At 41.6% G+C, this 27731-nt stretch overlaps 1 protein-coding gene across 1 annotated transcript in view; it reads left to right on the forward strand.

The window, feature by feature from the left end:
• Positions 1 to 4580: 4580 nt before the first annotated feature.
• The window catches only part of LOC143103340 (corticotropin-releasing factor receptor 1), a 53454-nt gene continuing 30303 nt past the window's right edge, over positions 4581 to 27731 (forward strand). Inside the window, exons 1-3 of the mRNA XM_076267174.1 lie at positions 4581 to 5927; positions 17027 to 17114; positions 27577 to 27621. Of these exons, the coding sequence (XP_076123289.1) occupies positions 5853 to 5927; positions 17027 to 17114; positions 27577 to 27621 (208 nt within the window). The 5' untranslated portion in view covers positions 4581 to 5852. The remainder of the gene's footprint in view (positions 5928 to 17026; positions 17115 to 27576; positions 27622 to 27731) is intronic.

The following is a 27731-nucleotide window of genomic DNA, read 5'->3' on the forward strand; positions in this document are numbered from 1 at the left end:
GCGTGTGTGTGTGTCCTCGTACCACAGGTAACACTAACAATACACCCTACCATCGGTGTGTGTGTGTGTGTCCTCGTAAGATGTGTATGTGTTTCAGTTGTTTTGCTCTTGGGTTATTTGGGTATATGGTTTTTACAGGTGTGTGTGTGTGTGTGTGTGTGTGACTGTCTGGCTGGCTGGGTGTGGGTCTTTGTGTGTGTGACCTAGTTGGATATTTAGGGACTGAGCCAGTAGATGATGTAAAAGATGACAGGTTGAATTTCTCTAAGTGCTCCCTGTGCACAGATCTGGGACAGACACACACTCTCGCTCTCACACTCACACACGCACACACGCATACGCAGGCGCATACACACACTTGTATATACACACAGACACATTCACACACATTCCCTTTCTCTAGCACACATACACACACACGCACACACACACACACACACACACACACACACACACACACACAAACACACACACTTAGCCCTGTGGGTGTGTGAGGATTAAATCTCCTCTGCTGCAGTAATTACACACACTGTGTTTGTTAATTAAGATGAGAGGATGTGTCCAGAAACACTCAACTCAGCCGCCTGCTCCCTTTTGGGACACACATACACACACAATCACTCACTCACATCTAACGCACACACACACACACACACACACACACACACACACACACACACACACACACACACACACACACACACACACACACACACTCACTCACTCACTCACTCACTTCTAACACACACTCACATCTAACACACACTCACATCTAACACACACTCACATCTAAAATTGTGGATTTGATTTTTGTAATCCCTGGATGGGAGACACATTAATGGATGGATGGGTGGGTGTCAGGATGAAGGCAGGTAGAGGAGGATGAACTGGTTTAGTAACGGGGGAACAGCAGATTAGGTGTCCAGCAGAGATTAGAGGAGTTTTGGATGTGTGTGTCACACATGGCGGAGACCAACGGAACAAACACATATGGGGTGATTCAAACAAGAGCAGGCCCAGGGATGACATGGGCTCAGTGAAGGAGCCAACCCTTTACACTCCTAATAGTGTTCCCCCTTACACTCCTAATAGTGTTCCCCCTTACACTCCTAATAGTGTTCCCCTTTACACACCTAATAAGTGTTCCCCTTTACACACCTAATAGTGTTTCCAGTCAACCCCCTTTACACACCTAATAGTGTTCCCAGTTGAACGTAATAGTGTTCCCAGTTGAGCGTAATAGGGCACTACCCAATAGTGTTCCCAGTTGAGCGTAATAGGGCACTACCCAATAGTGTTCCCAGTTGAGCGTAATAGGGCACTACCTAATAGTGTTCCCAGTTGAGCGTAATAGGGCACTACCTAATAGTGTTCCCAGTTGAGCGTAATAGGGCACTACCCAATAGTGTTCCCAGTTGAGCGTAATAGGGCACTAGCGCCTTTGTCTTCCATGGACTCCATGAGATGTAACCACTTGGACACGTTAGTCATTTGCTGCACCATTCTAAAATAAAAATAAAAACCTAAATATCTGTGTGCTCAGATTGATCATTTGCTTTTGCTGCATGAAGGTCCTCTATGGTGAAGCACCAGCTGAATTTACGACCACTTTTTTCATCAGACACCATCATCAAGCCCAGTACCCATATTTATTAACACAGACTGAGTCCAGCCTACAATCCATCAACACTGCAGATCAAAAGACTACAGGAAATCAGTACCCACAGTGCACTGGGGCATAAACACTAAATCATGCCAGCGGAGCCGAGCGTCATCACAGCTTTGGATCTCAGAACAGGAGCAGCGCCCGCTGGCTATCCGACCCGTGGGTCTGAACTCGTATGGGCTGTTATCACCACTGCAGCACCAGTGATTAAAGACTAAACCTTTAATTTTAGCCTTACTCAAGCATGTCGTTTGTGAATACACAACAAAACAACCCAGTTGAAAACAACTCTAATATCTCCTTGACATGGGCATTGACGCAACACCCTCCTGAGTTTGCTCCGGATAGCACGGCCGTGTGTTCTGTTGTATATTGTTGATATTGTAACCACTGAACTCTGAAATACATTCAGCTCTGCCCATGCAGCACTAATCCATTTCAGAGTCACCTCTAATCTGGGTCAGCAAACAACAGTGAGCCTAACCCACCTGACTAAAAAACATATTTATTTGTTCATGAATCAATTTATTTAGCTCATCGTGTATGCAGGGGCGTCGGACTGGGGGTAAAACCACTACTGATTATAGGGGCCCAAGGGGAGAGAGGGCCCTTGAGAAGTCTGGAATATATTTTATTTTACCTGGATATTTTAATTTCCTAATTAAATTTCATAACATGGGGACCCATCAGGACTGCCTATGCAGGGGCCCAAGATCTTGTGCTACGCCCCTGCGTGCATGTGAGAGTGCTGCTGAATAAGTACTGTTGTTACAGTTTTTCTCAGTCGCTTTGGTGCTTTTCTCAGATCAGAATGAAAATTCTCATAACTATTAGTTCAACCTCCACAACATTTAGTCATTTGTGCACATCATAGTAGCGTAGCAATTTCTCCCTCCTCTGAACAAATTGCAAATGCGTTTGGACATGTTTCAGTTGCTTTCATACAATTATCTGCTGTCTTATAACATTATCATTTGCTTATGTCATGTCAGTCAAAATGAGCTATACTTATGGATGCTGAATAGTCGTTCCCAATAAAACTAATAGTCTTCATTTCATTGCTTGAGTCATTACATACAAAATTGTTGAACTAGTTATCAAATTCTGTCACAATGCTGTAGAATTGCAGAAAAAATATACAGTAAAAATGTGAAACGTACGTATTCAGTCTTGTACTCACGCCCCTAATTACAGCAATGTGTAACTTTACTGTAGTTTTCAAATGGCTGTAAAAGTAGTGTATAGTGCTGTCTTGAGCATGTTCAGGTAGTGTCACCGACCTTTTTTTGCATTGGAAAACACTGAGAGAATACAGTAAACAAAGTTAAAGTCTGCTTTATTGTCAGTTTCTTCACATGTCAAGACATACAAAGAGATCGAAATTACGTTTCCCACTATCCCACGATGGAGACAAGACATATTTTACCAATTAGGTCCACAGACAAACATAACATTCAAGTAAACAATATAAAAAGTAAATAAGAAGGCACATACAATGAAGAAATAAGAGCAGCAAAATTTGGGTTGAAATTGTGCAATTGTGCATACAGTAGACAGTCAATATAATAGTGCAAAAGTCAGGCCAATAAATGGCTGAGGTAGTTCTGTTTGACCTAAGTATGCAAGTGGCATAGTGGTGCAAGTTATGTAAGAGCAGCAGAAGTGTGTTCAGAAGTGTTTTCAGGACAACAGGACAACAACAACAAGTTGCAAAGTGTGAGTGTGCAAGTGTACAAGTGGAGTAGTGCAAGTGGAGTAGTGCAAGGCAGCACTACTGTCACAAATGAAAACATGATAAAGCCATTTGACTATCTTGTTCATAAACGATGGTGTCAAGACTCATTTTGATGACACTGGCAGTTTCATTGACATGAATACTTGCTTTTGAGGAATGGACTATCCATTTTGAGCAAGTGACGTGCTTTTGCAGGTTATCCACTAGATTTTGCAGTTTGCAGTAATTGTTTTGAGAAATGCACTAACTGCTGTGCAAATGTTAATAGTGATGTGAGAAAAGCACCAAATCGACTGAGAAAAACTAAATCATATAGAGGCTATCATCGGAACACTCATCCAGTCTAAATACCACCACGGTGGTTGTTCAACACTTCTGATTAGCGAGTGTGTGTGTGTGTCTGTGTCTGTGTGTGTGTGTGGTTTCTCCCCCTTGCTATTTCTGTGCTTTAGTAAGCATGGCGTGGGTGTTGTCTCACCCTGTAGACTCATGGTCGCTGTTTTGATGTGATTCTGATGTTTGTATTTCAAACTCCGCTGCCAGATGGGTCACCCCACCTACAAAAAAGAGAGAGAGAGAATGTTTATAGATAGATAGATAGATAGATAGATAGATAGATAGATAGATAGATAGATAGATAGATAGATGGATGGATGGATGGATTGATAGATAGATAGGGAAAGGGAGGTTTTGGGTGAGAGGATGTTGATATGGAGAGTGAAAAATGATCCTCCATGGTCTTTACTCCAGATGTCTTTTCCAGCTGCGCTCCGCGGGAATCCTGGATTTAAGACCGATTACAGGCGCTTCCCCGCCACAAAGTCGCTGCGGAGGTTAAAAAGATCCATCGAAAACCTGAGATAGCAGATGGGAAGGAGGCAACTCACACAAACATGAGCACACAACTTACCTGTGTGTGAGTGTGTGTGTGTGTGAGATAGAGAGAGTGAGTAAGATAGAGAGAGAGAGAGAGAGCCTATTCGACCACTATGGCAACAACTGCGTACAGTCGGCCAGGTCTCTGAGTGCTGTTTGGGCCTAGCAACGCCCCCTCTCCGTGCAAGCGGTGACAGGCGGGCACCTGCGTGACATGCTGCCGGTGATTTACAGTGCGCGCTCTGAATGGCATACCAGCCAGGCGAGAGGGGGGGGTTAGTTAACACGCACGCACGCACAGTTCCGCGCACGTCAATTCCAGGTTCTCCCTTGACAGTAGCCTATATGAAAGCCACGAAACACGAAACCCCAGGACTGCTTTTAGAACAATCTGACGCGTCGTCTCGACAAAACATCTTCCGCGCATTGGCACAGAGTTAAGCGAAGACAGACTCCTGGCACCGATGTACTGCTAACCATCGTCAAGAAGCGGAACCAAGAGAAAACACGGGCACCGAGAGGCACGCATGAAACGGGTAATTTACGAGCGATGACACAACAGCGTCCATATGAAGACTCCCTCCTAACTTGAGAGTGATAACAAGCAAAAGCCAAGAACTGTATTTGGTGTGACACTGACTGCGAAGTTGTAGTTGAAATTACTTTATTGAACTACTCCATCAACGACTTTTTTTATTGCTGTTTTTCAGTCAAGGTTCGTATGAGTACGGCTTTACATATCTAATGGCACAAACTGCGCTCGGGCATACTTCTCGAATCGGGAGAGATGGCTCGCACCATGCGCACGGCTCCCATGACGCAACCGGCCACTGGCAGATTTCCGTGATGCTCCCGCAGGACAGGCTAACCGCACACCACTGATACCCTATTTGGCAAGTGATAAACTGCAGACGACAGTTGCACATCTCTGCGGGCACGATAAATACCCAGAAGCGCCATCAACTCCTGGCTTTAGACAGCGGTGTGGCATTTCTCTTGCCTGGATATGTTTGGGATTATTCAGAGTTCTTAAGCAGACCGTACGAAGCAAGACATATTGAACAGACGTGAACAGAAGAATCTGCACGCACAAGTTGAGTTAATTGCTGAACACAAAGTGTACTTGGGATCTCAGAGACATTTCGTAGACTGCTGCAGCCTTGGCCCATGGCTGTGCGTAGGGAAAAACAGACTATTGCCTTCTGTCAGGCAGAACTGTCGCTGGTTTGTGGATTTAGCTGTGCAGCTGTGAAGATTTGAAGAGTGCAGATAGGCTACGTTATGTTTTGAAGGAGGACGCTTTAAATGAAGATTTTTCACCCTTCTCTGCAGAGCTAGAGGCCAAGCACGAGGTGAAGGCTTTAGTGGATATAACTCGGAATTTAGTGTCATTTTAATTAACTCGGCTCAATGCGCATCCTGTGACACGCCAGAGTCTAAAAAGCTGCGCTGTGCTGTCCGAGTTGGAGCGTGGAATGCGTCGGGCCAAAGACGCATTGATTGGAAGCTCAAAGTGGTGTTCACTTCAGATGGACAGCTGGCGTTTCTTTTGACAGACATAGTGGCGCGAATATTATGTCACTCAATTATGATTGTGTAAGAGCACGTGCGGGAGACTTCGAGAAAATGCGGTACACTTTCTCCTTGCAGGTGAGGTGTCAATAAAGCCTGCTACATCTATCTATCTATCTATCTATTATCAAAGGTTATACAATGTATTTTTTTTAAATGTAGTGATAATGTCTTATCATTTGTTAAATTCTGAGTTAAACAACTAGATACAACATGGTCCGTCCATGATGCCAGTGATTAAAAAGCAAACCAAACAAACAAAAATAGCAGTTTTAAGAGGGGGATTGTCCATGAACGCAAAAGGACCATGGACATATCACATGAACTCTATGGCTTAAGAGCTTCAAGGGGTCAGACATTAAAAGTTTTCTGGTCACATTGTCTTGGGCTAAGAAGAGACTAAAACAGCAATGAGCATCTGCATTTAAAAGGAAAAGGGGGAAATACAACTTTGTGATTTGAAACACTAGAGAGCAAAGGAAAGGTTCCTGGGTGGTTTCTCTTCCCTTTGCTGAGCCAGTCCAGTGTTACAGTGTTAGAGTTATGAAAAAGACCTTTCCATAATGACACCTTTTATACAGGCATTGTTAGGAAATATTAACTGTAATTTTGCTAACTGTCTTTCTGGCACTGTTAATATGTGCAGTTGTTTGAGGAGTGTAGGGGTCAGGAGGCTGATTGTGCTTCATTAATTAATGTGTGTCACTAATTAGCATGGGTGGCTTGGGAATCACATGGCGAGCCCTGCCCATGCTCAATTAGATTCCTCCACTACGCCTGCAGTGAAAACATGTTTTGTGAGGTGGCCTTGCGTCCCTCATAAAAGAAGGGTCTTTGGCTTCTCCTCAGAGAGAAAGCCATAACGTTTCTCAAGATGAGGAACGCTCCTGGCACAGTACAGTGCTTTCCTTGACCAAATAGGTTTTCAGTGGTTCTTTGTTATAAAGGTGGTTGTCCCAAATACTCATATGGACCATAAAGCCGCCCCCCCCTCCTCATGGGTTAGGTGAGTAGAACCTTAGGGAGCTTCTGTAGGAACCACTTGAACGAGCATTCTTCATGTATGGCTGTAACTAATGATTATTTCCGAAGTTTGTTAATCTGCTGATTCATTTCTTGATTGATAAGATGTTTGATCGGTAATGTCAAATGGTGAGAAAATGTCGGTCAGTGCTTCCCATAGCAAGATTATGTTCTCAAATGCGTTATTTTCTCCACACAATTTATTAAGTTCACTGTCACAGGGATTTTGAGGTAGTATAGCCTACTAAAAAAAGACATAAACAAGATTAACCAATTACCAAAATGGATTCATTCTGCAAGAGTACTAGCCTAGCCTGGCGGGCCATCCTATATCATTGAAATGTATAGTCTTGAATCGAATCATTCACCTGCTTAAAGGGGTGGTTCAGGATTTTGGACATAAGACCTCATTTCCAAGTAAGCAAGTGTGATATTTATCAGTGGAGACCGTTTTCAACACGTTTCATCCAGTCCTTCTAATTGCAGAGTTCGCAGGTGCTAGGCTAGCGCAAGTCAACGGTATGTGCTAGCCTGCCACTAAAGACAGTCTTACCCACTCCAAAGTACACCCAAGGCAAATTCCAGACAATCGATGTAAATGTCTGTGTTGATAGAATAGTGTGAGAAATACAACTACCCTCGCATCGCGTTGCAATAGTTATACTTTGGTCCCTGAAGTTGGTAGTAGTCATTTTGCATCTCAGCGGCGGACTGATATTACCAAGGCTACTACTAGGTATCCCCATTGGAGTGCGCTTTACTGTTTACTTTTCGGCGCAGTACTACTAACCGGAGCGAGTATAATTCCGCTGCTGCTAAGAAACTAGTCCCTCAAAATGTAATGCGATCGTTGAAATGCAAGGATAGAATAACGTTAGAAATAGCACTATCAAAACAGACATTTACATCGATAGTCTGGCGTTATAATTTATTTGCCTCGGGTGTACTTTGGAGTGGGTAAGACTGTTTTTAGTGGCAGGCTAGCACATACCGTTGACTTGCGCTAGCCTAGCACCTGCGAACTCTGCAATTAGAAGGACTGGATGAAACGTGTTGAAAACGGTCTCCACTGATAAATATCACACTTGCTTACTTGGAAATGAGGTCCTATGTCCAAAATCCTGAACCACCCCTTTAATCCAAGGGGCGGGCAGAGAATTGTCTTTCAAACTGCCTAGGCATGCAATAGGCCAGCGCTACGACCATATCCGTATCCGGTCGGCAAAACGGCAAATACATCCTTCTTCGAAAGGAATGACTTAAGTGCATTGTGTTGCTTTACTTTCAAAGAAAAGCACAAGTCCAACTCCTCCAAAGTTGACGCCAACGCCATTTCAAACAACCGCTCTTCGTTCGCCATAGCCACCTTCCTTGTTGTTCACCGTCGCAGGATGTCGTTATCCTGTTAAGCCCGCCTTAAGACTCTCTAACGAAATAGAGCGCTGTGATTGGAGAACATCCACGGTGTTAAGCCAATAGAAATTCCTATGGTTCTATACTAGACGTACAGGCTGAGCAAATTAATTTGCCGCCGCTAGGGTGCGTCTAGATTTCTAGGCTACTACTAGCCCTGAAATAGATAGCTTTTTAAGGGATGGAATAGCACTCTAAAAAAATCTCTCGATTTGCATGTGGATTTAGCTATAATTATGAGCTTGGCTAATTACTATAGGCTTATTCTGTGTCAAAGCATAGGGTTGTTGCTGCACCGTCTTTTGTTAAAACCTTGTCTATATCTAGAATGGGTCCCAAAACCAAGGCCTGTAAAATATTTTTGTTCAAATCCTATGTCTTCATATTATTTTCAGCCTTTAAATTACTTTAGTTTTACAGCCTGAAAATCACATTATCTGAAGCAATGTTTTGTCATTAATATAACGATATGTGTTATTCATAGGCAGCCCAAACTTTGTAGGGTGGAAGACAAACATGTTCTCAGTATTACTGAACCCTTAAAAGTTTGTACGGCATTCTCACTGATTTCCAATAAGGCCCTAGATTTGGAAAAAAGGGTGACAGTATGAACTTGTTTTTGTATGCATTTGATATCAATCAATATTTTTTTCTTTATAGACCTATACTATATTGTATTAATGTTGTACCAATATCTGAGCTCTCTACATGATATGTGGGATAGTTATACATAAAAACTATAAACTATAAACTGAGCTATTCCCGTGTTCCTACTAGTTACCCCACATGCCATTTTAGTCCTATGAACATTACCAAGAAATGATCACACCTTGTTTTAGCCTTAATATCTTCATGTGCATTTGTTGCAAAGACCTCAAATATTGGCTCAACATTAAAATAACGATTGGTGCCATATGGATATAAACTATGAGTTTACAGGACCCCTATCACCAGTTTTTGCATTTTGTTCCATAGCTAGGGTCTTATATAAATCTAATGGGCAAGCAGTACAAACCTTTAATGGTCCAAACATACTGAGAACATGTCTTCCACCTTACAAAGTTATGGCAGGCTAGGAATAAGACTTTTCAAGATATTAATGCCCAAACATGCTACAAGATAAGGCATTTCTGAAAGTTTAAAAATGATACAAAATCAAGGGTGAAACAATGTATGAAAACATCTTTAAAAAAATATTTTTAATATTAGATTTAATATCGCAAATAATAGCGCATACCAACAGGTGGGAAATTAAGTTGACCAGTTTCCAAATGAAAAGACCCTCATGTTGTATAATGAGAAGTATCATGCATAATGGACCTGCGTTTCCTCTATGTCCATAGCAGGGTCCGTTCTTAAAAGGTCCTCATGTCCACAAGTCAGATCTTTGCTAGGTAGATGTTTAACATTAAGATTACTGACTGGCTTAGAATTAGAATATTAATTAGAATGTTAGAATATTTTGTGTTCCTTTTTACTTATCTTCTGTTCATATTTCAGCGTGTGTGTAGCTATGTGCAGAATGCCGCGTGGTGTGTGTCGCTCTGTCCACCTCTCTGCCCATCCCAGTCCTGTGCTTCATGGACGCGTAAAAGATTCCTGCCCCATCCCATGCCAATGCGTGACACCTCTAAGTGCCTCATGGACGCGTGACAGACCTCAGTCCCTGCATGCCAATGCGTGGAACCTAAGTGCTTGTCTCCTGCAGTAAATAGAGATGCCATAGAGAAGCCAGTGAGTTGTTGGTCATGGCAGTATTATCGTAAATAAAGGGACGTGTGCAGACAGGGCCGGGACTACTTCCACTAAAAGTCCTCCACTCAGATTTATCTGATGGCCTGAAAGAGATAACAACTGTCAGGGCCACGTCCACCATGCTTGGATTCCAGATTTCTATTTTACTTACTCTTCATCTGTGCACTTAGTATATTCTTTTAAGCATGTTTTTATAATATTATTTCATTACACGATTACATAATTTTTATGTACATTGCTCTGTATTCTGTTTTTATTTTCCCTCCTTTTGCACATTGCAAATTGAATTGCCTTCGTGTGTGAAGTGTTATATATAAATAAACTGGCCTTGCCTTGCCATCGTCATATCGCTAGTGAATCATAAGCGGAGGAAGTGAAATAATGTGTCCCAGTGGACCTGTTGTGCTTCCTCTCACAAAGGAGGCCTCTTCCACGTGAACCCGTGAGGTTATTCACATTGAATGTTGTGATCCGTTTATGCACATGGGAAAAACATTTTTCCCAGTGAAAACGTCAATTGTGGACGTCACCTCATGTTGGTATAACTGGGGGAAACTGGTGGAAGAGTTTGCTGACAGAGTTGCCCAGTTGGGGGCTTGTCGTCACTTTTGTCGTCACGTTGCAGTTAATTTGTAGTCCATGTGGACCTTCATGTTCAACCATTTTAATGTGAACTTGGGAATTTACTTGGGAAAATTCATTGAAAGCACATCTGTGCCAGTCTACTACTGAAGCGAAATGAAATCGAGTCGTAGATAGATAGATAGATGGATAGATAGATAGATAGATAGATAGATACTTTATTGTCATTGTACACAGAATACGAGACATGGTTTGGAACAAACCTGAGATGCCCACAGATAAGCTAAAAAAGACTAAAGATATGCATAAAATAAATTAAATAAATAGACAATTACACATGATATGCCAATTGCACTAGTACCAATATCAATAGTTTGCAGTGACTAATGTGTTTACACTAGCACACAGGTTGGGGTGGTGGGGGGCAGAGGAGGTGGAGTGTGTTCATCAGTGCAACTGCTTGTGGATAAAAACTGTTCCTTAGCCTACTGGTGCGGGCATAGAGTGCTCTGTAGCGCCTGCCCCTGCCAGATGGCAGGAGGGTGAAGAGGCAGTGTCTGGGATGGGTGGGGTCCTTGCAAATGCTTTGGGCCTTCTTGCTACAGCGGGTTCTGTGAATTTCCTCCAGTGATGGGACCTGTGCTCAGATGATTTTCTGTACTGTAGTGATGATGTGTTGTACAGCCTTCCTGTTGTCCACGGTGCAACCAGAATACCAAGTAGTGATGCAGTATGTGAGGATAGACTCAATGGTACATCTGTAGAAGTTGATTAGCAGCTTTTGCGGGAGATGGGCCTTCCTCAGGCACCTTGGGAAGTACATTCTCTGGTGCTCCTTCTTTGCCATGGCTTTGGCAGTGTTTCCCACAGAATTGAATTCTATTTGTGATGGTAGGTTTGCAGACTCGAATGTAACAGTTTTTAACACATTAGTGCAGTGTGGTTATGATGCTAACCAGATTTAAGCACAATTTAGTAGAACCTGTAAAAATCATTGTGTGGGTGGTCAATGTTGATATTGTGGTGGGCAGCCACAAATAAGTTAATCTATGGGAAACGCTGCTTTGGTGTTGGTAGACCATGTCAGGTCACAGTTGAGCTGTACTCCCAGGTACTTAAATGTCTGAACCACCTCACTGTTGATGCTGATGGGACGGTGACCATCATTTCTTTCGTTTGGTAGTACGTAGACGGGCAGAGCAGGCTATATGAATGCTTGCAGTCGGAAAAACAACTCAAGCACAGGGCGCTCCCTAATGCTACGTTTGCACGTGGCTGGGTTTTTTCATAAACGGACATTTCACCCTCTCCCTTTTCAAAAATATCATCGTGCACACCTGTCAGTTTTCAGAAAAGTTTTCCTTTACACTAACCTGGGTACATAGCTGCCAACTATCACGCATTGGCCGTGAGACACACGCATTTGATTAGTTTCACACACTCACACGCCACACCCCCGATTTCTCACGCTGAAGTGTCAACCCGGTTGGTCAGATGCCAGATAAATGAGTTTAGCCTATCTATAGATCTACCTGTTGAGCCACGGTTATGCTTTCAGAGACGGTGAGAGGGTTCAAGAGCACCCCCTGTCCGTGGAATTTTCTAAATTTTCTGTCATTTGCGATGCTACTTCAGAAGCCGTCCCAGGCGCATTCCCCCTAACCTGGCCCTAGCCAGATGAATGTCGTTCCGCTAGCTCCACTCATCCATCTGGAACCGATCCATTGAAATGTCGTTTCAGAAGGCTGGACCTAATCAAAAAATGCTTGCATATGATTGAATAAGCCACTTGTCCGTCATCTATTGACGTGCTACTTCAACCACTCTCATCGAAGCCAACCCGTGACGCTGATAACAGTCTCACAGTCGCTTCTACGCTATGTCACATCTATGAAACTCCCGCCCTGCGTCCTGATTGGCTAAACCATAAAGGTAGTTGGAGAAATCACTCTCAATGGAAGAGGTTCCAGATGGATGTGAGTGAAGCTAGGCGGAACTAGGGGAACGACATTCATCTGGCTAGGGCCAGGTTACATTCCCCCCGCATTTCCCCGGCTTCAGGTATGCTTTGAATATTGAGTATTTTTCACGCTGAAGTGTCAACCTGGTAGGTCAAATACCTGGCAGATGAGGTTCAACTAAACTAATCCTATACATATGATATCACACACGTGAACGTGCGGAATCTAAGCTTTCCAATGATATTAGCGCCAAGTTGCTGTGATAAATGGTTCGCGAGAAAATTAACATTGAACCGACGTGCAATTTAGGCTAATCATATTTGCATTTGCACACCCATTACTCTCGGTTTAATATTTCACTAACCCTTTACACAACACGTGGCAAACCCAATATCACAATAAACAGCAAACCGTACCGAAAACGAGGATATAAAGCATGCCTCTGTGCAATAAGTGGTTCCTGAGTAATCCGGTTTTGAAATTGCAACACATTTCTACATAGCCTCATTGGGGCGAAATTATAATGTATCCTAATGTAAACTATTTGTCAGTAGGCCTACATACATTTTTGTAAATTGCTCAGCCATAGATTATCCCACTATCATGGTTCTTATATTGTCAGGTTCCAGCCAATCCCATTACAGATAAATGAATATATTTATATTGGCATGCTTCCTAGTGACATTAATGCAAAAATATGAAGAAAATCAAATAACGAGACACAAATATTGATATAAAGCCTGACATAAGCCATATGCAAACATTCACATCATGCAGATATGGGTACATCCTGAAAAAGAAATAGCATGTAGGCTATAGGCTATGGCCATTACAATGACCAATATATTATCTTAAATAAACTCGCTGAATAACACAGGTGACCACTTCTGCATAATTTCATGAAGTGCTGAAATGTACACACATTTTTGAACATTTCTGAACTGTAAAATGTAGCATATGTTTTTGTGGTTGTGAACTTATTACAATATCACCCTAACTGCATAACAGCCCAAGCCTTTGCATGGAATCATTGCCTCAATATCAACACATCAGGATGTAGGCTATGAATCTGATTGAATTTAGTATTGGCCATCCCCAAAATGCACCAGAATACAGGAAATCACATCAAACAAATTAAAACATTTCTGGGGGAGAACCCCCAACCCCCCCTTCCACATATGCGACAATTAGTGGGGAGCCCTTAATACATGTGGGCCCAGGGGCCCGAAAGTTCATAATCCGTCCATGCCTGGTCCCTACACCTGAGAACCACTGATGTATGTTTTTTTTTACTGTATGGTATAATGCTGAATGAGCCAAACAAAAATTTCCGCAGCAAAATTTGGGTTGGCCCCACCAAATCTCACTCCAAGGTTTTTTGAAAAGTTGGCAGCCCTGCCGGGTATATGCCTTCAAGAGCATGCCAAACCTGTATGTGGCAGTGTAATGAGAAGCTCAAGCCCATGTTAGCCAATCAGAATCCCGAAAACAGAAACGAATCACTTTCTCTTTATCTTTTGAACTGACTAAAAATCTCCGCCTCGTCACATAAATCTCCGTTTGTACCTCTTTAGACGTAAACGAACAAACAGAGTTTTCCCAAAAAAACGATCAGAGAACTCAGTTTGCAGGGGGATAAAACCTTTAAAGGAAGTTGGGGAACTGAACTGTGGTTTTGAAGTCATGTTGAAAGCTTATCCCCACTGTTTCTGAGTAATGCCTTTGTGGAATCTCTTGTATGCCAGTAGACTAAGCTGGATGCCTTTGTGTCATAAAGCCTTGCAATTTATCAGTGTTTCTGCAAATGTTATGGCAAAAATGAAATCTTCCAGTTTGCCAAGTCGTGCAAATTAAGCTATTAGTCGCTCATGACAGTTGCTGTCTATTTAGTTTGTGTTGCGGCTCACGTGGGCTGACGGTGGACGCAGTAGACATTTTAAAGTGACTGAAATGTTTCTTTTCTGCTTTTATATGCATTACAAAGTTGCACATTCATGCTTAACACTTTGATCTCAGCCATAACATGTAAAAAGTATAACACTATGGACCCTTATGTCACAGGCAAAGTGCAAAGCTGATCCACCAATGTCTGTTTTTAGGATCATTTGTTCATGTGATTAGGAATTAACAAGTCATTGATCATTTGTTCATGTGATTAAGAATTTACAAGTCGATTTTTGCCAATTTAGTTTAGTTAGACTTTAGACTTTGCACTTTGCTTGTCATTTTGATTAGGGCCCAATACAGTGTCTAAACGTCTTGGCTAGGAGAGGACTGTAACTTCCCCTCTCCCTCCTCTCTCTGTCCATCTCTTTCTCTCTTTCTCTCCCTCCTCTCTGTCCATCTCTCTCTCTTCTCTCTCTGTCTATCTCTTTCTCTCTCTTCTCTCTCTTTTCTCTGTCCTCCTTCCTGCCTTTCTCTGTCTCTCTTTTCTCTTGCTCTCCTTTGATTTTGTATGAATATTTTGAATTATGCGCTTCCTACTGAATACATTTTAATTTGGCTTTAAATACTAGGCTGTGGGTGTAAGCTAATAACTATAAATGTATAATGCACAGTTGTAATACCTCCCTCTGCTCCCCCTCATCTCCCTTTCTCATTTGTCCTTCCCTCCCTACCTCTCTCTCTCATCTGTCCCTCTCTCTCTTTATATATATATATATATATATATATATATATATATATATATCCCTCTCTCAAATTACACATTTTAAATTTAAAGGAGCTTTATTAGCATGTCTGTTTGGATACAGTGTTGCCAAAGCCAGTGTTACAGATACTGTAACACAGTAGAGTAACAAAAGAAAGAAAATAGACACACAGCAATGCAGGTTAACATGTGAACACAGAATAAACAATATGTGAGTGTGTGCGTGTGTAGGTCCATGAGTACACACACACACATATATATATATATATATATACATACATACATGTACACACAAATACATATATAGTAGGGGTGGGCGATATATATCGTCTGCGATAATATCGTGATTGTTGTTTTAACGATGTGCAAATTGACATTATCGAGTATTTAAATTACTTATGGGGAAAAAACACTCGAAATCACGCACTGAAGACTTAAATTCACAGGAGGTGTATGCGGGAGAAGTGCAGCAGAGCAAGTGTCACGTGATCACTAGTGGGTCACAACGTTGTCCCACGCACGCCTAATGTTTATTTTGTGCAGCGAAAGCAGCCTACTTGGGATTTTATGCGGCTACTTCTGTTCAAGTAGCATTGATGAGACAGTCACGTTTTTTCCTACACGGTATTATATGGAGAGAAAACATTAGCCTTTGAGTATTTTAATAGTCAGTTGTAAACAAAGAACTATTCTCATGTAACTCTTTTTGTAAATGGACTTAAGTTCGCTCTAAATATCTACGTTTACCGATTATTCTAACCGTTAGCATCTCTATGGGATTTCTCATATACATTAGCCATAAGCTAACGCATTAGTTTCTATTCTGTAACTTGGAGTGCTAGCCTACGTGATAGCTCTTAAACAAAACATAGAAGGAAATAACTGAGATGTAGCCTACTCTGTTGATCTGCTCTTAGTTTTACAGTGAATCCTATTTAAAGGTTTGAAAGGAACTTCAGCTTCAGACTTTCTCTTGGGAAACTGTTAGGCCTATTCATCTTCTCTAATGTAGCTGGCTAGACCATGTCATTGCCACACACACAAGTGGGGGCAGAATTGGAAATGTGTCATAGAGTGACAATGCATTGGTTTATTTGGTTAAAAAGTCACAGATTAGGTTATTGGTTATTATTGTAATGATGCTATATTAATAAATAATGAGCTGTAAAGTAACTCAGACTTTAACAAAAACAATTTTTTAAAGGATATCGACTAATTATTGTTATCGTCAAAATCACAAAAAATATCGAGATATTAATTTTTGTCCATATCGCCCACCCCTAATATATACACACACATCTGTGCACAGGAACATGTATGTGTCTGATTAACACAGAGACAGGTCGTTTGGTTTTCTTTTTTTCTTCTATACCATGTCCCTCATGTTGTTTGTGTACCATGTCCGACATTTTAAGACATGTTGTGCTGCCAGGGCAGCAGAGGGCCCTTCTCCAAGAAGTATGGGCATTTCATTATTGTCTTCAATGTCTATAAAATTTGGTATGACTTTTTGGATGTTATTGAAAAAGGTCTGTCTTAAGTGTCATATTTTTGGCAGTGAAGAAGAAAGTGCTCCTCTGTCTCAACCTCCTCTGCCTGACAGTGACCACATAATCTTTGTGCTCTTGGCAGCCAGGTTTTCCTGTGTCTGCCTGTTTCTATTGCTAGATTGTAGTCACTGAGCCTGTACTTGGTCAGGATATCCCTCTGCTTCGTATCTCTGACAGAGATGAGATATTCAGCTAATTCATATTCTCTCTCTCTCTCTCTCTCTCTCTCTCTCTCTCTCTCAGGTATCTACTCTGCTGTTTGTGTGGTTGGGGGGTGCTGATGGAGAGGACACCTGTGATACTCTGATGATGCTGTCAGGAAACTTCACCAGTGAGTCACATTCAGACACACGCACACACGCTTGCACACACACATGTACATGTACATGTACATGCACACACACACATACACACACACACACACACACACACACACACAGAGCTGGAATAAGTGTGTGCGACCATCACAGACATCCCAAGTCTCCCAGAAGTTCCGTGAGTCTCCCGCATATTGATAGCGGCTCCCTGACGCCCGCAAATTAGATAAAATCTCCCGGAATCTATAGTGAGCTTCGTGATACCTCCCTGAAATGACTTGTTGCAGGTTGGGATGTCTGCCATCAGTAGAGTATGTGAAATGTGTGTGTGACAGGCTTCCATCTTACATGTCATAGGAAGTGACAGACGTATGCTAGCTGCTAGGCTAACAGCCTGTGAGCAGGACCAGTGAGACAGTATGCTAGCTGCTAGGCTAACAGCCTGTGAGCAGGACCAGTGAGACAGTATGCTAGCTGCTAGGCTAACAGCCTGTGAGCAGGACCAGTGAGACAGTATGCTAGCTGCTAGGCTAACAGCCTGTGAGCAGGGCCAGTATGAGACATCAGGGAGAGGGTCTCAAATGCCCAATGCTCACAGGCTCAGGCCAGGGTTCCAGAAAGGGATTACTTGAGTGAGGGTGGAAATGAACAACAGGAAGTATAAACTTTCAGCAGAGACACATGGTGAATGGAAGAGGGCACTTGGGCGTGTTGGCAGGAGACGGTTGGCTGTCCTCAGTGCCAGCCAGGCCATCTGTATCAGAAGCAGTTACACACCAGGGAAGATAGTAAAGACACAAATCTATTGTAATTTGAAACTTTTTCTTTTTCTTCTGAGTTTGGAATCAAAACGGTTTGGGTTTTTAACTTTATTTATATTTTAACATATGCTACATGATAAAAATAATTATGTTAGAAATAAAACACAGTGTTACCCACAGAATTGGATTCAATTTGTGGCGGTAGCTGACTTGGACAAGGGGGGGGGGGGTCGTCTTGGTAGTGTATAGGTCTAATTGAGTGCCTGTCACTTTAAGACGTTCGTGAGGGAACCCTTGCAAATTGCAATTGTAACACAGTTTAAAGGCTGCTGATGTGTGGATGCAATTCATAATGTTTTCTACATAGTTAAAATAAAGGTTCGTACTTCTCCTTGGGACAAGCACTTTTGAATTTTGGAAAAGACTTTTCCATTTACATCGGGATTTTGCAAACATTCAATGTCAGTCAATAAAATGAGCCCTTCAACGAAATTGCAGCTGTAAGTAGGCTAAGCATGCTAAATTCGACATCCAAACAGTATTCTAACGTTAGCTTTGAGATACTGCTTGATTGCATAACTTAACTTACCGTAAAACTTCAAATAATCGCCGAGTCCCTAAGAGATGCCTGTCTCTTTTAAACGCCTGGCGTGGCTACAGGTTTGGGTTAAAGGCCGGTCTCCAGTAGAGGCCTGGTCTGTTTTTTAGTTTCGGGTTGTATTTAATGTTCTAAAACCCGTCAGATCGTCTGTTTAGAGATTCGCAATGACACGAATTACAGAAAGGAGGTTACAGCAGTGTGAATTAGATGTTGCACGTCTTTACAAGCCGTCGCAAAGCATTCACATGTCTGGTCACAGTTGCAAGGTTTTAGAATGTTCCATCAAGTTGCTGCTCATCTCGTTGCGAATCTTGGGTGTGATTTGGGCTTAAGTATGGCGCAGACTGCGCACGTTATGATTAGATGGCATTAAAAGACTGCGGTGGGGAAAAGCTAGAGTTTTTTGTATAACAATACAATTTTTTGTTATAATTGTATAACTTTTTTTCCCAATATGAACTATGCCTATATGTCCGACTTCGTCATCGTTCAATTCATCCCTTGTGTTAATTTGCGGATAGGCCGATGGTAAGCTTGTTTTTATGCTGGCAGTGGCAACAAAACGGTTCGCGAACGTTATTCTTTATTCTCAATGCCATGGCAATAAAGAGAAAAAAGTCAGAAAAGGAATTTACCTTAGACTAGGCTATATCAGAGCCCGTCTACGGACATTCTCTGGCTATATAACCTACTGAAATAGGTAAATGATGTAAAGTCAAGTGCGCTTCTATGGGACTGGTGTGTGCGCGCACAGTTTTTATTGATGAGTCGGAGTGGCAAGTGCTGCGCATAGTTGCAGTGGAATGTGGCTGCCCAGGGCATTATAAAACTTCTCACTCTTAGACCTACTCATACACGGCGGTAATATGGCGTATTTAGCTGTCTAAATTCGAATCATATGCTGGGGGAGAAATCGTTGGACATCCATGATTATTTTGTTATTCAGCACCCCTGGTCAAAAATATGTTCCCGTGCGCCTGGAAGTAGGCTATGATTTGAATGTAGACTGTTGTCAAATTTGGCACAAAATACAAAACGGGAGAAACAGTATGATTCATGCTCTCTCATGCTGTTTCATTCCTGCCGAAAAGGAGGGAGAATGAAACATTAAGCACTTTTGCATAAATAATTCGGTTTTGGTCAGGGCTGATAATGCAACTGTATTTGACAAAGGACCGATATAGGCTATTTGCTAGTGACAAAATATGATCTTTCAGTGTGATACGATCTCTTTGTAGATTATGTTTAATTAAAACGTGTTTCATCTGTTCTGGCTATCCCCGCTATTTGGATCTTACTGTATCTTACTCAATGAACAACATCTCAACGCTAAATGAATGATGATCCGTAATTGTCATCAGATAGCCTAGTCATATAGGTAGACATTCAGGGCCCTATTTTAATGGTCTGAAACGGAAGTGTCTTCGCACAAAACGCAAGTGACTTTGTGGGCGGATCTTGGGCGCTGATGCTATTTTACCGGCGGGATATTGACTGTTGCGCCCGACGCAAATCTAAAATGGGGTGGTCTGAAGTAGCTACATTAATCATGGGTGTGGTTTGGGCGTAACGTGCAATAAACCAATCAGATCGTCATCTCACATTCCCTTTAACAACAGGCACGCTTGTTCCATAGCTGATTGCTATTATGGTGGCGTATTTGCCAGGCGCAGCCAGGAGCGTTCACAGCGCTATAATCACTGTTCAGTTGGGAACAGTTAGCTATTGATTTTTCATCTTGACAAAATGTAATACAGAATTGTCACAAAGACATACTTTCCGATGTTTTGGGATCATTCTCACTGAATCACGAGGTTATGAATGCATGGTGATATATTTGCAATGTACAATGTAATCTAACATTACCTCTCTATAGACAATGCATATCTTCCGTCAGTTAATCTCTTCTCTCCCGTGCTGCCGCTGGGGCATTTGGGTTAAATGGCATCGGCATGCAGTTCAACATCACGTCTCCTTAAGTCCTCTAACATTTCCTAATTCATGTCATCAACACATCAGTGATTCGTGAAAATGTGTACGCTAGATTTATGCCTATTTTTTCACATGGACACCACACTGATTTTCCTCGAGTGGTAATATTTTTCTTTGAAATTATGTATGGTTTACAGAAATGGGAACTACATTGTATAGATGAGAGGAGCTAAGTGTGCGTTGCGCAGCACAGGCGGCCAAGCAAGGGCTTCGTTTAAGTTGACCTGACTTTCAACTCTGCACAGTATCCCATTAACTGCGTGACAGTAGACTATTTACAATATTTTCTGTAAAGCAGAGTTTGTAAACACATTATCATCAACTTAATTCACGCACAACATTTATTTGAGCAGGAGAGAGAATAACAATGAATGGATGCAGCAACTACAGAAATTGTACAGAAATTGTAACCATACTTGCTGCTTTCTTGTACTATCTGTTGCTGCTTAACAGCACATGAAAAGCTGATTTAAGCTAATTCACTAACTCAAGACTTCAAGGCCATCATGGATATAAAAGTTTTTTGAAAATAACGAAAGGATGGAGGGAACGTAGCAAAGCTTGGAGTTATTTCAGATGGGCTACAACAAGGTAGGCAAAATTATGGTGCTTAAAACCTTACACAACGGTAAATTGGAACAAAACTAAAAGTAACTTTAGCCTTTATAGGGCTGTAGCCTATAAAGTTGTCCAGATTAATAGGTCGTAATTAGGCGTTGTTGTAAAGATATTGCATGTAGATGTTGTACTTTATAGGCTACTAAATATTTAGGTCACCAATGCACGAACAAAACCGGGAAATGGACAAATATTATCAAGGCTTTGAATGTTTCCGTCTGTGCACGGGGGTGTCTGTAGATTGGTGTGCAACGCATTCATTCATGCAGGCCTGTGGTCATGCATGCGCCCTTAAAATAGCATCTGCATTTTCGCCACAGACTTTAGACCAGGGAGTTCCTGGTCTGTGGCGGAATTGTTTTCTGAAACTGCAAAATATCAACAGTGAACGTTTGCGCCGGAACACACCCCGTCTTTTCGCTGAACCGCCCCCGTGGGCGCAATCGAATTCCCTAATTTACAGGCATGTACCTGTGGAGGGAAAATTCCAATATGCGCTGACTGCAAAATAGGAAAGACAAACTCGCGAGTATACAAAGTCAATTGCGCCAGGACGGAAGATAGAGCCCTCAGTGTGTTTGAAATAATTAATTCGATAATATTTTCCATCTTTGCAGAGGAAAAGTTTTGTGTAAAGGGAATTAAAGGCCTGTCTCATATAGACGCCTGTCTCTAATACTAGCCGGTGCAGTTTGGCGATTTGGGAAAATAAAAGCCTGGGCTATTATTTGGAGTTTTACGGTAGTTTAGTCTCTTCAATGTAGCCTACTATGTTGTGATAAGACCTTAGCAGAGTTAACTTCAATGCAGCAGTTTTGAACAAATTTGCGCAGCATGGTCACGATGCTAAGCGGATTTAATAGCAATTTAGCCAGACGTCTTCTATGCAATGCTTCTATGTGGCAACAACAATCCTTCAACAATCGTGAATATTTTGTTAAATGCACATGCAGAGGAGTGGCAGCGGGCTACGAGAGAGAGCTGGGCGGGGCAAGGAAAGGCTGCGTGCGTATGGCATGGCAGCTCAATGGCAATGCAAGGATTTGATCTTATATTCACTCTAAGAAATGGAAGTACCAGTGTGTACCTAAGTCGGTACAAATGCTTGTCGCTGGGGCAGTACCCTTTTGAAGTACAATAATGTACCCATGAATGCAGGTACATTTGTGTACCCTAGCCATCTGTACCCATCAAGGTACACTTGTGTACCTGCAATGACTAAAATGTACCTGTATATATCATTATTACATAGTACCCTTAAAAGGTACTAATCTGTACTTCAAGGGTACAACCCCAGTGAAAATGTAAGGTGGTATAACTAAAATATATGCACAACCAATAAGTACATTTAAATGTTTATTTTGGGGGGATATTACACACAATACTCCACATGAATACAGGTACAATAAATGTTAACATGTTCATATTAAAAACACATTCATATCAAAACATCAAAATATCTTATATCCATATCAATATACATATTCACGTAAAACATGTTATGACTGTAAGTGTAAATAATAAAACATTTGGTTTACAATATTTTGCCTGAGTAGCCACATTGTGTTTATATGCAGAAGAAAAAAATATATATTAATTTGCACGATAGCACTAATAACACCTTTATATGATCTATAAAATACCAATATTTGAGTTAGTAATTACTCCAACAAACCTTGTATGCTTTCAAGTTCATGTTAATACTCGTGTATGAGTGATGAAAATACAGTATCTGCTTGCCAGAACCATTATACGTTGCAATTAACAAAGTCCTTGCAGTAACTTAGCTAAAGTAGCTATGATCCTAGATCTCATTCACAGTGCATACACCATAGAATTGAGTGAACAATATGTGTGATGTAATGAAAATAATGTGCCAGCCATTGGGAAATATTAGCAAGCCTGTAAAAATGTACAATATATTGTTACAATGTTCATTACCTCACCAATAAATCAATCAATCAATCAGAAAATACACTCCAATCCTTCCAATCATGAGGCAAACCATTAAAAAGGCAAGAGTCTCAAAAGGCTCTTCAGTTCAATTTCAAAAACTGGCAGAAATCCAACATATTCTTCAGGAGAAAAAAAGGTCAACAGCAGTGGAGGCTGCTGTTTTCCCCCTCTTCAACTTCTGTTCCTCTGCATATATCCACTTTGACTTAGACTGGAACCTTACTTGATCTACAGGACGTTCACATATTTTCAATAGCAGTGGTAGCCTCACCAATGACAGCAGGGGTTTTACATCTGTTGGAAGCAAAATACAAACACAGACCTCAGAATAAGATTTTTTTCAACCACACAAATAAATAGCCTCAGACAGATTGTGTAAAATACCTTGTCTAATACATGTATGTAACTATATCAATCTGCTCACCTGGCATAGATCAGCGCTGAGTCATTACAAGTTCCATGGACCGGCTGACTCTCCCAAACTTCTCTTTACTCCTTTTCACCGTATCTTCATGAACGAAAGCTGCCTGCTCCACTATGTGTTTGAGAGACAAATGCCATGCAATAGAATAATATAATTAAACAAAATGACACAACAATGAAATAGCACAAAGATAATCTTAACCAATATATAAATTGCTATAGGACAAAAACAAATCTAAAAGTTGTCTGTATTATTATAATTTGCATAATTTATTATGCAATACTTTTCTATATGTATTTAACATCAATAAGAAAAATACCATTACAAAAAAAAACACCAAGTTGGGTAACTTACATAGCCATTAGATCCTTTAGGAAAGGTAAGCTTACTTCCAAGTGGCCATATTCTGCCTTGGTGGGTATCTGTGAGAAGGATTAACGTTAGACCATTATCAAGCTCTGAGTAACTTTATAACACTGTAGAATGGTTCTGAGTTGCTCCCTCTAGCCCTCTAACTAGATAAGCAATGACAAACAGGATGTTCTGGTGAACATAGGCAACTCAACTAATTCATTTTCACCTAAACAAAATGACAGTGTTGAGAGTGATCATGCTTACTGCATGTATGCACATAGATAGATAGATAGATAGATAAATACTTTATTGATCCCCAAGGGGAAATTCAGGGGGTCTCAGTAGCATACAGACATCACACACAACATGCACTTACAGCAAATGGTAAATATAAGTATAAGTATAAACATATAACCAAACACCACTGTACAATAGAGACAGTAGGAGATAAGAAAAGCTAACAAAACTAAAAATACTATATAAATTAAATGTAAAAGAAACAGTGTGCTTAAGGGTGGTCAAGTATGAGACGCTTGTAATGACAGGGCCTGTAGTTCTGTGTGCAAAGTGAGGTGCTCAAGAGAGTGAGTATCCTGGTGAAGGTGCAAAGTAGTCCAACAGTAGTTCTGTGTGTATGGTAAGGTGCTCAAGAGAGTGAGAGTGAAGGTGCCAAAAAAGTAGTCCAACAGGAGTCCCTTAGTTATGTGTGCATGGTAAGGTGCTCAAGAGAGTAAGTGTCCTGGTGAAAGTGCAAAAAGTAGTCCAACAATAGTCGTTAAGTTAAGTGTGCACGGTAAGGTGCTCGGAGAGTGAGTGTCATGGTGAAGGTGCAACAAGTAGTCCAGCATTAGTCCAACAGTGCAATAATAAGGTCTAGAGACCAGCATAAATAATATGGACAAATAGGAGAGCAAAGTATAATATAATGTAGACAAGGTAATATAAAAAACTATAAAAACTACGTCAGTGCAGAAACAGGTTGAGGTAATAGGGTTACAGCCATTCAGTATTATTGTAGCAGAAGCCATTGATCATGTGTGCTAATATAGCATGAAAAACATGAAAAACAGTGTAGCAGGAAAGCGGTAGTAAAAACATTAGGCTGTGGTAAAACAGTAGTAAAGCAGTAGTGGGTAGTCAGTACTCAAACATGGAGAGGGTGGAGAGGCAGACAGACTAAGCAGAGAAGTCTATCTCTCCTCTTCCCTTTAGTGATGCATTGAACAGTTCAATGGCCCTGGGGACAAATGACTTCCTCAGTCTGTCTGTTGCGCAAGTCAGTGAGCGAAATCTCCAGCTGATCAAGCTCTTTTGCTTTTTAATAGTGCTGTAGAGTGGGTGGCATTCATTGTCCAAGATGTTGATCAGTTTGTTCAGGGTCCTTTTGTCAGATATTGAAGTGATGCACTCCAGTTCAGCTCCCACTACAGAGCCAGCCTTCCTTAACAGCCTGTCAAGTCGCCCAGCATCCTTCTTCTTTGTACTTCCTCCCCAGCATACCACTGCATAGAAGAGGACGCTGGCCACAACAGACTGATAGAACATCCTGAGGAGCTTGCTGCACACATTGAAGGACCGCAGCCTCCTCAGGAAGTACAGCCTGCTCTGCCCTTTCTTGTAGAGTGCGTCAGTGTTGGCTGACCAGTCCAGTTTATTGTCCAGGTGGAGACCCAGATACTTGTAGGTGCTTACCGCCTCCACATTGACCCCATCAATGGAGACTGGTAGCAGAGCGGGCTTAGACCTGCGGAAATCCACCACCATCTCCTTGGTCTTTGAAGTGTTGAGTTGAAGGTGATTGAGTTTGCACCATTGCACAAAGTCCTCCACCAGGCTCCTACCAGGCTTCTTTCACCTGCACTACCGTTGATATTAAACCAGCCTTTCAGGGAAGTTAGCAAGTATGTATGGCTAACAGTGCTAGGATATGCTCATATATCTATGGGCTAAGTTAGTTAGGATAGCTGCTAATGATTGTTAGTGAAAGTTGGCTTCCACAAAAACTTAACATTGACATGGGAAATAGTAGATAAAACACACACACAAATCATTTCCTTACCATTTATCACGATAGTCATGCATTATTGAAGGAGTTTGAATTCCATTTAAAATATCTGAATTCATAGCTAACCTAGGCTAAGTTGCTAGCGAATGCTAATGTTAGCCTTTAAGCCAACAATCTGACTCCATTACTGTAACAGTAGGCTATTTACAATTTACAAACCGAATTTCGATAAATTGCAACTACACCTTACCTCTGAATAGCTTTGCCTCCTCTGCACAAAGATTATTCCATCCTGCACAAGTGTTTTCTCACACCAAGCTCCTCACTGAAAATTTCCATTTCTTGGTGTGTGAGATGAACAAAGTTAAGGGGAAAAATAAAGGTTGCTCCAGTCCAGAATCTCTTCCCCCAACAACTTTTGAGTGACAGGCCATGTACTTTTTGTACCCTTAGGTACAAATATGGTCCCTTTGCGAAAAGGTACATTAATGATCCAGGAATGGTACATATTAGTACTTTAGGGGCTCAATTTTGTTCCCTTTAAGGTACAGGGTCAAAAGTTGTTAAATTAAATTAAAAACATAGAATATTTATGTGTAGCAGCTGATTTTTATTTCGTGGCGCCCCGCCACAGATTAGTCAATGTATGGGAAACACTGAAACAATGATGAGATGAATTCTCCACCACGCAGTAGGCTACCTGAGAGGAATTCTCCAACACGCAGTAGGTATGCAGTAGGCTACCTGAGAGGAAAACAGCATGGCTTCAGATGTTTATAGATATAGGAAATGTCAGGATGTACACAGAACATACGGGATAAGGGAGCGTTAGGATGAGATGTCCTGTTGGGACCAGACATATGCCAGATGATCCCGTTGAGAACCGACACACATCTTTAGACCCCTGAGGAAAACTCCACATGTACTGCAAGGTCCAGGGGTCTAGCAGAGGTTGCGCGCGCGTGTGTGTGTGTGTGTGTGTGTGTGTGTGTGTGTGTGTGTGTGTGTGTGTGTGGGTGTGGTGTGTGTGTGTGTATTTGTCTCTGTGTAGTGAACAGACAGAGAAGTCACCCCACCCAACTTTGAACGTGGGTCAACGTTGAAGTCAAAGGCTGACGGTCAGGTGACCATATGTTCTATCAAGACACCAAAGCATACAGTTAAAACATACAGTTAAAATATACAGTTAAAACGTAGTGAAGGTCAAGAGGATGTGTCCTTTCCCTGTCAAACTTTAATAGCGCCCAACTAAAGTCAGCTTCTAATAAAGGGAATATACTGTATGATCCAACATGTGACCTCGAGGTCACAATTACCCAAAGTCTGATCAGACTGACGCTGAAAGCAGGCATTGTTCAGAAGGTTGTATAAACCCAGGGCCTTGGTCTTGCTGTTGACAGATAGTATGGTACTTACGGAAAATAGCTTTACTCTCCTCATTTGGTATAATTAAACACAGTTATGGCATCCGTCTTTGCGTATGTATGTCACAATAAGGACTATGTACTCTGTAGCTGGGATGACAATAAGGAGGACTTGAACTTGAATTTGAACTAGCCCTGATAAGCTGTCCTTTGGGAGGGTCTGTAGATCCATTAGATAGCTACTGCCGTTGGATCGGATGGGATTGCCATTGGATTGGCTGCGACCCTGGGACAGGTTCAGTTCTAGGGTCTAGTAAAGCTGTGTAAAGCTCTCTCTCTCTCTCTCTCTCTCTCTCTCTCTCTCTCTCTCTCTCTCTGTCTCTCTCTCTCTGTGATTGCAGTGTACTCTATGGCCTTCGGGAACCAGACTGAGCAGAACGTCTCAGGTACAGTGACTTTTTACTTACTGAATTATTTGTTGCACTGTATGGCTTCTATATTTACTGTGGTGCATTTGTAGAAGACTGTCCTTCTAAGCCTCAGGCTCAACGTATCT

This window comes from Alosa pseudoharengus, unplaced genomic scaffold (assembly GCF_046254945.1).
Source record: "Alosa pseudoharengus isolate Yale_2024_CS ecotype anadromous, Long Island Sound unplaced genomic scaffold, YU_APseudo_1.1 YU_APseudo_1.1_scf_4, whole genome shotgun sequence".
NCBI lineage: Eukaryota > Metazoa > Chordata > Actinopteri > Clupeiformes > Clupeidae > Alosa > Alosa pseudoharengus.